Genomic DNA, 12,299 nt, shown 5'->3' with positions numbered 1-12,299 from the left:
CAACTGAGCCAGCCAGGTGCCCCTCCAGTCTTACTGTTTAAAGTAATACTACAATTGAATAATACCCATTATTTTGCACATGTGTGAATGTAAGTGTGTAAGTTCCTAAATGTGGAATGGTCAAGTCAAATGATATGTGTATTTGTAATGTAGATAGGCTAGAACTTTCTCACTATAGCTTGTGCCAGTTTATGTCCAATCACTAATGCCCTCACACTGTTATAACTGTGAAGCTTTGTTAATAAAATAGGTTAAAAAGTAGCATCTCACTATGGTTTCAGTCTGCATGTCTTTTCTAATAACTTCACTGAGGCATATTTTGTATCTCATATAATTCGTCTTTTTCAAGTGTACAGTTCAGTGATTTTTTTAAAAAGTAAATTTACCTAGTTGGGTTTGCGTTTGTTTTATGAGATTGAACTCCATTTCATGTTTGAATTATTTTTGTTTTCTTTGAACTGTCCATATTTTTGGTCCATTTTTGTACTGAGTTGGTCTTTTTAAAAATCAATTTGTCTTTTAAAAATCAATTAGGATTCTGTTATATAGGATTGCATATCTGTGAAATGGGTTGCAAATATTTTTTCCAATTTTGTCATTTGTCTTTTGACTTTGCTTACAGAGTTTGGTGTAAAAAAGCAAAAGTTATTTTTTATCTCTGTGGTCGTGTGAATATAAAAGTTAAACTCTTTACTGTGGTCTTAAAGCATATGCTAGATTTGTGAGTTAGCAGTGTTGAGGTGAGATTTTTCAGGTAGCTTTCAGTGAGTAGTAGTTCTGAATTTGAGGTTGTTACCTAAGAGGCAGAAGCATTTAATTGATTTTACTATTCTGTAACTCACATGAGAATTGTGGTTTTAGTGGTTGCTGCTCAAAAATGGATGCCCTTCCCTCATATTTACCCCAAACCCCATTGTACACTCCTCCGTCCTTTTTCTTTTTCAACATCTGAAAACTTAGATACTGTTCTTAAAGATGAAACATGGTACTTTCTCAGCACTATTGCTGGCTGCTGATGCCTAAGTGTAGATATGATCAGAGTTAATCTTTCATTGGAGCATGTTTTTAAAATGCCACTTCCAGTCTGTAATCTTATATTTCCTCTCAAATTTGCCATCTTCATAAAGTAAATGCTTATTCTTGGTGCAAAGTTACTGTACCAATGGGGAATATTAAAAAGAGTTAATTATGTGTTTGTCCCTTTAAATTGTAGTTTTTGTTTTCACTGTTTAATTTTTAGATAAGTTTTAAACAAATGCTGGGGCGCCTGGGTGGCTCAGTCAGTTAAGCGTCCTACTTTCAGGTCATGACCAGGTTTGTGAGTTCGAGCCCCGCATCACGTGCTGTGCTGACAGCTCGGAGCCTGGAGCCTTCTTCGGATTCTGTGTCTCCCTCTATCTCTGGCCCTTACCCTCTCTCTCTCTGTCTCTCTCTCTCAAAAGTAAAATAAACATTAAAAAAATTTTTAAAAAATAAACAAGTGTTACAAAAAGCAACAACTGTACTCACTAGTCACTGATGACTTTTACTGTGACTGTTTTAAAACTTGGCCCTAAAAAAATACAAAGTAGTATTAATATATAAGAGTAAAGTCTATCTTCCTCATTAGTTCATCTTAATACAGAATTTTTAGATAATTTATTTGAAGCATGATTCAATAAGGATGATAAAAATTTTAGTGATACCTGATTATTAGAACTTTTCTTCACTGCTAAAATATTAATTTATAGGATTATTGAATGGGAAGGTTAAAAAAGCCTTCTATTTGAAAAAGTAAGGTGTTCTGATAATACTTTAGCTTCTAATTTTCTCATTCATCTCAGCAGTAACTTTTCTGCTGACATTGTGAAAATGACTTTCGTCTTCTATTTCAGAAATTGTTTTTTAAAATTTAAATTGAATGCATAGAAGGAAATGAAGGGTTGTTATATAATCTTTGTCAGTTTCAGAAGGCATTTCAGTTCCCCTTTTGGATCCTGGAGACTTCTTTCTTGGAGACTTCTTTCATTTGTTGATGGTGGTATAGCCATTCTGCTAACTTTAGGTGCTTATTCTTTTTTTTTTTTTTAACGTTTATTTTGAGAGAGAGCGGAAGGGGCAGAGAGAGAGAGAGAGAGAGAGCAAGCGAGAGGGAGAATCCCAAGCAGGCTCCATGCTGTCAGTGCAGAGCCTAACGTGGAACTCAGTGTCATGAGTTGTCAGATCCTAACTTGAGTCAAAATCAAGAGTTGGATGCCTAACCGACTGAGCCACCCAGGTGCCTCAACTTTAGGTGTTTCTAATGCAGATACACTGAGAGAGCAATTTTTAAATAGCTTGAAACAGTTCTGTGAATTTTTTTCATTACTCAATTTCGCTTTTGAACTTAGAGGCAAATTCAGATCGGGAGTAGTCTCACATGATTTTAGACTGTTGTACGCAGGTCTGCATTTGGGCCCCTTTCCTTGGGATGAAATGATTCTAAATGGGAACATTGTTCACAAAACTCCTCTTGGAGAGCCTAACTTATGTACACCTTTGGAAACCATTGCTATAGAAGGAATGTTTGGCCTTTTCCATGTTAGTTGATAGTTTGATAAAGTATATCGAAGTAGTTGTGACATTCAAGAAAAGCTAAGTAGAGAGACTAACTACAAAGACTCTTAAGCTCTGAGGATTTTTAATAGTTATGTAAAGAAGAAATCGCGTAAGACATATTAGGTTAACTCCACTCCAGAGAGTTCCTCTGGGTTTTTTTTCCCCTCTATATTTTTATTACTCATATCCTACTAAACTCTCACTTCTCCCTACTACATGGCTCAAGCCCTAAATGTAGCACTTTCCCCATTATATTAAAGTTTGTTGTTCTTTCTTGTTGTATATTCCTGATTTTTTTTAAAGTTTATTTATTTTGAGAGTACACACATGTACGTTTGTTGGGGACAGCAGAGAGGGAGGGAGGGAGAGAGGGAGAATCCCAAGCAGGCTCCATGCTGTCAGTACAAAGCTCCATGCCGGGCTCCATTTCATGAACCATGAGGTAGTGGCCTGAGCCAAGATCAACAGTCGGATGCTTAACCCACTGAGCCACCCAGGCACCCCTATTCCTGATATTTAAGGTAGTGTTTGGCAATTTGATGTATTTCCATTTACTGCGTTTTTTGATATTCAAAATGTGAAACAGACCTTAAATATACACATAAGTTGAGTGCTCATTTAGTACAACTTGGGGATTAAATTAGGAATTGGGTTTATTAATATTTTATTGTAATATTTTACTAGTTAGTATTTATTTAAATTGTGGAACTAAGGTAAATCTCACAGATTATTTGGATAGCAAATATCATAGGACCTTGCTGAGATCTATTCTAAAACTTGGTAGCTATTATCAAGATTTCCAAAGATGTTAGTATTTCCCTTTTATTAAGGCAGTTTGGTATCTATTTATTTTAGCTATCCACTGACTCTGGGTTAAAAACATTGCTTTCCTGATTGTGGTAGCAGTTTCTTAATTTCTTTTTCTTTTCTTTTTTTTTTTTAATTTGCAGTTGGAGTGCCTGAAGCTTATCGCCTCTCAAAAATTCACAGACAAACGCATTGGCTATTTAGGGGCAATGCTGCTGTTAGATGAAAGACAAGATGTCCATCTTCTCATGACCAACTGTATCAAGAAGTAAGTCTTACCTTTCCTTCTTTTAAGGACCTCTTTGTGCTTTTAGGTTTTTCTTATAATACCAAGAGCTTCTGTTTATTGATTTTATTTATCATCTAGAATATGTTTGGGGCACCTGGGTGGCTCAGTGAGTTAAGCATCTGTCTCTTGATCTCAGCTTAGGTCTTGATCTCAGGGTCATGAGTTCAAGCTCTGCGTTAGGCTCCATGCTGGGCATGAAGCCTACTTTAAAAAGAAAAAAGTATGTTTGAATTGCTCTTGTAGTTTATATGTAAAGAGGCTAAGCAAAGGTTTAAACCTTCCGTAGGGGACAATTAAATGAAGGTGTTGCTGTACATCTTTAGGCATAGGAACACAGTTTAGCAATGAGACAAGAATTTAGGCCTTCATAGAATAGAAAAAGCATTGGTAAATCACAACTTTCTTATATTTCCAGGACCTTGAATACCATGAGTAATGAAATGTTACATTTATTAAAGAATTACCAGTGTATGTTCTGAGTAAATACTATTTAAAGGTAAAAATAGAGGTCTTGCATGTCAGTGGTCTAATCCAAGATTTCAGTTGCATGAGGTTATACTTAGTCCTGTGAATTTTTGTGAATGTCTTTTTTTCTCTAATGGATGCTTGGCTAGTCCAATTATGTTTGTTCAACTTACAAATTGAGAAATGCTTACTGTTTGGAGGAATTAGAGTACCCAAGCAGGGAATTAGCAGTTTTTCCCAGCATCCTTCTTACAGCAAATATCTCTTAGAACTTTATAAAAGTTCTGAGGGCCTTACTGGCTAACAGTACTTTTTGGTTTGTTTTAGTTTGATTTTGGTGTGTCAATTCATAGTTATTCTCCTTTTGTAGATTGCTTTTTCATTTGCAGTATTTCTTTATTTGATAGAAAGTAGAAGCAGGGGGGTATCGGCGATCAAATTTATAGATACTGAACTCTTATACTTTTCTGTGGTCAGTAATGTCCTACTTTAAAATTTCCCAGTGAATAATGGAAAATTCCAAAATGAGAATTATGATTTGGTTGTAAATACAGTGTGTATAATGTAAATACATTGAGTCTGTAAACTTAATTTTGGGAAAATCTTGTTTTTTGGCCTTGAAATAAACATTGCTGATGAAAATACCAAGTTGATTCATTTATTCAACAAATATGTATTGTATACCTTTTGCATGCCAGGAGCTGCTATAAACTCTGGGAAGGGAGAATGAAAAAAAAATGGACCGAGATCCTTGGTGTCACAGAGGTTACATTCTACACGAATCTTGCATACATTTTCTTTGGAGAGGCCTCTGAGAGTTTCTTTAATTTTTGTTCTTGCATGCTCTGTTGACCTTATTAAGCCTTCAATCACATGCTGATGATTTGGCAGTTCTATTTAGCAGCAAGTTCATATTAAAGAGTTAATGTCAAACTCAAGTATAGGTTTATAGCTTGATAAAAGTTGAAGATTGAGGCACATAGGTAAAGAAGAAACCTTTCTTTTAATGAAACCTAGACAAGCTCCAAGTGAATGTGAGAGAGAATTGTTGGGAATTGATCTGGCTGGCACTCAGTCTAAGCTCAAGTTAAAGGACTTTGGATCATTTATTTTTGTTTTTTTAAAACATTTGTTAATGGTTTTTTTTTGTTTTATGTTGGGTTTTTAAAAATTTTGTTTTTTGGGGCGCCTGGGTGGCTCAGTTGGTTGAGCGGCCGACTTCGGCTCAGGTCATGATGTCGCAGTCCTTGAGTTCGAGCCCCGCGTCGGGCTCTGTGCTGACAGCTCAGAGCCTGGAGCCTGTTTCAGATTCCGTGTCTCCCTCTCTCTGACCCTCCCCTGTTCATGCTCTGTTTCTCTCTGTCTCAAAAATAAATAAACGTTAAAAAAAATTTAAAAAAAAATTTTTTTGTTTTTTGTTTGTATTATAGGGCATCATAATGTACCAGCAGTTTTTATGTTTAATAATGAATGTTTCCTTCATTGTTCATTGGCATAGAAAAGCTCTAAGACATTAAAGATCTTGGAATCTTTAAAAAATGGGTATGATAGGGGCACCTGGGTCAGTTGGTTAAACATCATCTGACTCATGATTTTGGTTCAGGTCATGATTTCATGGTTCATGAGATTGAGCCCGCATCGTGCTCTGCACTGTTAGAGCAGAGCCTGCTTGGGATTCTCTCTCCCTCTCTCCCTGCTCCTCCCCAACTCATGCTGTCTCTCTAAAAATAAATAAACATTTAAAAAATTGTATATGATATTTTAAAAGTTTGCAGTATGCAAAGATTCTTTAAAAAATTTTTTTTTTTCAACGTTTATTTTTGGGACAGAGAGAGACAGAGCATGAACAGGGGAGGGGCAGAGAGAGAGGGAGACACAGAATCGGAAACAGGCTCCAGGCTCTGAGCCATCAGCCCAGAGCCCGACGCGGGGCTCGAACTCCCGGACTGCGAGATCGTGACCTGGCTGAAGTCGGACGCTTAACCGACTGCGCCACCCAGGCGCCCCTGCAGTATGCAAAGATTCTTAACCATTGAAAAATGAAAAGTTGCCTAAATATTTTTGGGAACTGGGAAACTAAATGGTAAAGTCATAGTTAATCCTTAAACATTATTTTACCAGTAATTCTTATCTTAAATACTCAAATTGTTAAAGAGTAGCAAACCTGGCTAATTTATACTTTACTTTCTTTTCCTTTCTTTGTTCAGGGAAGATTAAAACCATTTGTTAGTTCATTTAAAATTACTAGTAATGGTGTTGTTTACAGAGACCCATTTTAGACCTGAAGACACCTTCAGATTGAAAGTAGGGGGATGGAGAACCATCTATCATGCTAGTGGTTGCCAAAAGAAAGCTGGAGTAGCCATACTTACATGAGACAAACGAGATTTTAAAATAAAGACTGTAACGAGATGAAGAAGGGCATTATATCATAATTAAGGGGACTATCCACCAAGGTCTAACAATTGTAAATATTTATGACCCCAGCGTGGGAGCAGCCAGATACATAAATCAGTTAATCACAAACATAAAGAAACTAATTGATAATATTACTAATAGTAGGGGACTTCAACACCCCACCTATAGCAATAGGCAGATCATCTAAGCAGAAAATCAACAAGTAAACAGTGGCTTTGAATGGTACCTGGACTGGATGGATTTAACATGTATATTCGGAACATTTCATCCTAAGGCAGTGGAATACACATTCTTCTTGAGTGCACATGGAACATTCTCCAGAATAGATCACATACTGGGATACTTGCTCTTAGCAAGTAGAAAAAGATCGAGATCATACCATGCCTGTTTTCAGATCACAACGCTATAAAACTCGAAATAAACCACAAGAAAAGATTTGGAAAGACCACAGATACTTGAAGATTAAAGAACACCCTCCTAAGAATGAATGGGTTAGCCAAGAAATTAAAGAGCAAATTAAAAAGTACAAGAAAGCCAGTGAAAATAATAACATGACATCCCCAAACCTCTGGGATACAGCAAAGGAGGTCATAAGAGCAAAGTATATAGCAATCCAGGCCTTCCTAAAGAAGGAAAAAGGTCTCAGATACACAACCTAACGTTACACCTTAAAGAGTTGAAAAAGAACAGCAATTGAAGCCCCAAAATAGCAGAAGATAGGAAATAATAAAGATTAGAGAAGAAATCAATGATACCAAAATTAAAAAACAAACAGTAGAGGGGCGCCTGGGTGGCGCAGTCGGTTAAGCGTCCGACTTCAGCCAGGTCACTATCTCGCGGTCCGTGAGTTCGAGCCCCGCGTCGGGCTCTGGGCTGATGGCTCAGAGCCTGGAGCCTGTTTCTGATTCTGTGTCTCCCTCTCTCTCCGCCCCTCCCCCGTTCATGCTCTGTCTCTCTCTGTCCCAAAAAAATAAATAAACGTTGAAAAAAAAAAACAAACAGCAGAACAGATCAATGAAATCAGGAAAGAATTAACAAAATTGATAAATTCCTAGCCAGAATGAACAAAAAGGAAAAAGGAAAGGACCCAAATAAATAAAATCAAGAATGAAAGAGGACAAATCATAACTAACACTGCAGAAATACAAACAGTAATAAGAGAATATTATGAGCAATTACATGTCAATAAATTGGGCAATCTAGAAGAAATGGACAAATTTCTGGAAATATATAAACTACCAAAACTGAAACATGAAGAAATAGAAAATTTGGACAGACCCACAACCAGTAAAGAAATTGAATTAGTAATCAAAAATCTCCCAAAAAACAAGACTCCAGGGCTGGATGGCTTTCCAGGGGAATTCTACCAAACATTGAAAGAGTTAACACCTATTCTTTTCAAGCTGTTCCAAACTCATTCTATGAGGCCAGCATTACTTTGATTCCAAAACCAGACAAGACAAAGACCCCACTAAAAAGGAGAACTACAGACCCAATTTCCTTGATGAACATAGATGTAAAAATTCTCAACAAGATACTAGCCAACCAGATCCGACAACACATTAAAAGAATTACTCACCATGATCAGGTGGGATTTATACCTGGGATGTAGGGCTGGTTCAATATCTACAAATCAATCAGTATGATACATCATGTTAATAAAAGTATAAGAACCACATGATCCACTCAATAGATGCAGAGAAAGCATTTGACAAAATACAGCATCCTTTCTTGATAAAAACCCTCCAGAAAGTAGGGATAGAAGGATCATACCTCAAGATCATAAAAGCCATATATGAAAAAGACCCATTGCTGATACCATCCTCAATGGGGAAAGAATGAGAGCTTTTCCCCTAAGGTCAGGAACACAAACAGGGATGTCCACTCTCACCACTGTTATTCACCATAATGTTGGAAGTCCTAGCCTCAGCAGTCAGACAACACAAAGAAATAAAAGGCATCCAAATCGGTAAGGAGGAACTCAAACTCTGTTTGCAGATGATGTGCTACTCTATATGGAAAACCCAAAAGATTCCACCAAAAAACTACTAGAACTGATCCATGAATTCAGCAAAGTCGCAGGATATAAAATCAATGCACAGAAATCGGTTGCATTTCTGTATACTAATAATGAAGCAGAAGAAAGAGCAATCAAGGAATTGATCCCATTTACAATTGCACCAAAACCCATAAAATACCTAGGAATAAACCTAACCTAAGAAATACCTAGGAATAACCTAGGTGAAAAATTTCTGCCCTGAAAACTATAGAAAACTTATGAAAGAAATTGAAGAAGATACATAAAAAGGAAAAATATTCCATTCTTATGGATTAGAAGAACAGATATTGTTAAGATGTCGATACTACCCAACACATTCTATACATTCAATGCAATCCCTCTCAAAATAACACCAGTATTCTTCACAGAGCTAGAACAAACCATCCTAAAATTTGTACAGAACCAGAAAAGACCCTGAATAGCCAAAGAAATCCTGAAAAAGAAAACCAAAGCTGGAGGCATCACAATTCTGGACTTTAAGCTGTATTACAAAGCTGTAATCATCAAGACAGTTTGATACTGGCACAAAAACAGACACATAGATTAATGGAACAGAAAAGAGAACCCAGAAATAGACTCACAAACGTATGCCCAGCTAATCTTTGACAAAGCGGGAAAGAATATCCAATAAAATAAAGACAGTCTCTTCAAATGGTGCTGGGAAAACTGGACAGCGACATGCAGAAGAATGAACTTGGACCACTTTCTTACACCATACACAAAACTGAACTCAAAATGGATGAAGCACCTAAACGTAAAATAGGAAGCCATCAAAATCCTAGAGGAGGAAGCAGGCAAAAACCTCTTTGACCTTGGCCGCAGCAGCTTCTTACTCAGCATGTCTCTGGAGACAAGGGAAACAAAAGCAAAAATAAACTATCGAGACCTCATCAAGATAAAAAGCTTCTGCACAGTGAAGGAAACAATCAGAAAAATTAAAAGGCAACCAAGGGAATGGGAGAAGATATTTGCAAGTGACATATCAGATAAAGGTTTAGTGTCCAAAATCTATAAAGAATTTACCAAACTCAACACCCAAAAAACAAATAATCCAGTGAAGAAATGGACAAAGTGAATGAATAGACACTTTTTCAAAGATATCCAGATGGCTAACAGACACATGAAAAAATGCTTAACATCAGTCATCATTAGGGAAATACCAATCAAAACCACCATGAGATACCACCTCACACCTGTCAGAATGGATAATGTTAACAACTCAGGGAACAACAGATGTTGGCGAGGATGTGGAGGAAGAGGAACCCTTTTGTACTGCTGGTGGGAATGCAAACTGGTGTAACCATTCTGGAAAACAGTATGGAGGTTCCTCAAAAAATTAAAAATAGAACTACCCTACAACCCAGCAATTGCACTACTAGGTATTTATCCAAAGTAATCAGGTATGCTGTATCGAAGGAGCACCTGCACCCCAATGTTTATAGTAGCGCTACTGACAATAGCTAAAGTATGGAAAGAGCCCAAATTTCCATCAACAGATGAATGGATAAAGAAGATGCAGTATATATACACACAATGGAATATTACTCGGCGGTGAAAAAGAACAAAATCTTGCTATTTGCAATAACATGGATGGAACTAGAGTGTTTTATGCAAAGCAGAATTGTCAGAGACAAATATCATATGACTTCACTTGTATCTGAAATTTAAGCTACAAAACAGATGAACATAAGGGAAGCAAAAATAATATAAAAACAGGCAGGGAGACAACATAAGAGATTCTTAAATACAGAGAACAAACAGGGTTGCTGGAAGGGTTGTGGGTGGGGGGAAGGGCTAAACAGGCAAGGGGCATTAAAAAGGAGGACACTTGTTGGAATGAACACTGGGTGTTCTGTGTAGGGGATGAATCACTGGATTCTGTTCCTGAAATCATTATTGTACTATATGCTAACTAACTTGTGTGTAAATTAAAAAAAAAATCAATCAATAAAATTATCAGTAATGAACTCCTTACATGTTAACAAAGATAACGTTTTTTTAATGAAAAATAAACTAGTTTGCAAGACAAAAACAAGAAAAATAGCATTGTTTCACATTTCTGTAAATCTTTTTAATTTCTGGCCTAATGGAAGACAGCTAGACGTCGTATTTGCTTCTGCATACAATATCTTGTGTTCTGTTTTGATTGAAGTATATGAAGAAGATCCAGCCTTTCACAGATAATATAGTTAGAAAAAGGAAGCCATCAAATAACCTTTCTAATAACTGGATATTCTTGTTTGATACTATACCAAAACTCCCTAAGGGTAATTTCTTAAGGATTAGTTACCGTGTGGAATTTGAAACAGTGAGTTTAGTACTTTGTTATATTAAACCCATTGGTCTTTCTTGCACTTTGAATCTTGTATTCATGTATGCGTTTGTAACACCATGCCTCAGTCATTCGAAAAAATTGCTCTCTCAGTTAAAGTATTGGTAGACTGTGAAGTTCATTGTGGCAGTACAGATTTTCCAAAATTCTGAATCTCACTTCAAGCTTAGATTTTATCATTGGCAACCAACACTGTCAGTTGTTGCTCTTGAAGTGATAGGGTTAGTTGGCTCTTTTTGCAGAAAATGTCTGTCAGATACCCAAATCTTAATAACTATAGTTGTCAGTTATTTTTCAAATAAAAAAAATCATGTACATTTGAAAAGTTCATAGTTTAGTTTACAAGTGCCCAGGTGCTTTTCTCTGAGATTACCACTTCAGTATGCAGTTCTTTTTGCATACTTCCTATTTCATCACATGATAGCAGTGTGTACTCACGTCATGATTTAATTAAACGAGTCTTTTTTTACTGCTTTGTCACAAGCGGGCTTAAGTGAAACAAACTCCCTTCCTCCCTCTGTGTGGCATTGAATACAATGACTACTAGTCATTGGTGCCACTACTCTGACTTGTAATGTGCCAGTAGTTTTCTCCACCACTGCTTTTGCATCCTTAGTGTATATGTCAGTACAGTTGGCAAATAATGAGTTAGTATTGTGAAAATAGTTGGGTGCTCACAGACCCCCTGAGACAGGCTTGGGGGCTTCCATAGATCTGTTAACCACTGAAATCCTTGAGAACTGCCTTACTAAAGGATAGTAAAATGGTCATAAAACTGGTTGAAGTAGCATAACTCATATAATAATTCAGTTTCTGAATAGTAAGCATTGATTATAATATACAGATGAGTTACTGATTCAAGTTTTTAATATTTCAGCTTTTCTGAAGGTACACTTCCTGGCTGGTTTGTAAATAGTTTTGTACTGTAATCAATGTCTGCTAGAAACAGGATTTTGTCTATCTGTATCACTAGATACTGGCCTCACTGTAAATATCTAGCTTAGTTTGTTAAAGGTGGCTTAATTTAGATAATTTTTTTAGTTACTATTTTTTCTTTTGAATACATAAAAACAAAAGTTAACCTGACATCAAGGTTAATACTATACCATAAGGTTAAAGGTTTCAACGTATTTCTGTTTAAGTCATCTTAAATGCTTTAGTAGTGGGGACTCTTTTCTGATTTTTTAAAAAAGGTTTTGGTTTATGTAAATATCCTAGTTTCTTTGGTAGTTAGTGGTAGAGGATATTAAACATCTTTTAGGGGTGCCTGTGACTCATTTGATTAAGCATCTGACTCGACCTCACCTCAGGTCTTGATCTCAGGGTTGTCAGTTTGAGCCCCACATTGAGGC

At 36.5% G+C, this 12,299-nt stretch overlaps 1 protein-coding gene across 2 annotated transcripts in view; it reads left to right on the top strand.

The window, feature by feature from the left end:
- The window catches only part of AP1G1 (adaptor related protein complex 1 subunit gamma 1), an 80,315-nt gene that overhangs the window by 30,601 nt on the left and 37,415 nt on the right, over positions 1-12,299 (top strand). For both annotated transcript variants that reach the window (XM_047836234.1, XM_047836233.1), the window contains exon 3: positions 3,528-3,652. In XM_047836234.1, coding sequence (XP_047692190.1) covers positions 3,528-3,652 — 125 coding nt within the window. The remainder of the gene's footprint in view (positions 1-3,527; positions 3,653-12,299) is intronic.

The sequence above is a fragment of the Prionailurus viverrinus genome, chromosome E2 (assembly GCF_022837055.1).
Source record: "Prionailurus viverrinus isolate Anna chromosome E2, UM_Priviv_1.0, whole genome shotgun sequence".
NCBI lineage: Eukaryota > Metazoa > Chordata > Mammalia > Carnivora > Felidae > Prionailurus > Prionailurus viverrinus.
The sequence above is the reverse complement of the archived record's forward strand: the minus strand, read 5'-3'. Positions and strand labels throughout refer to the sequence as shown.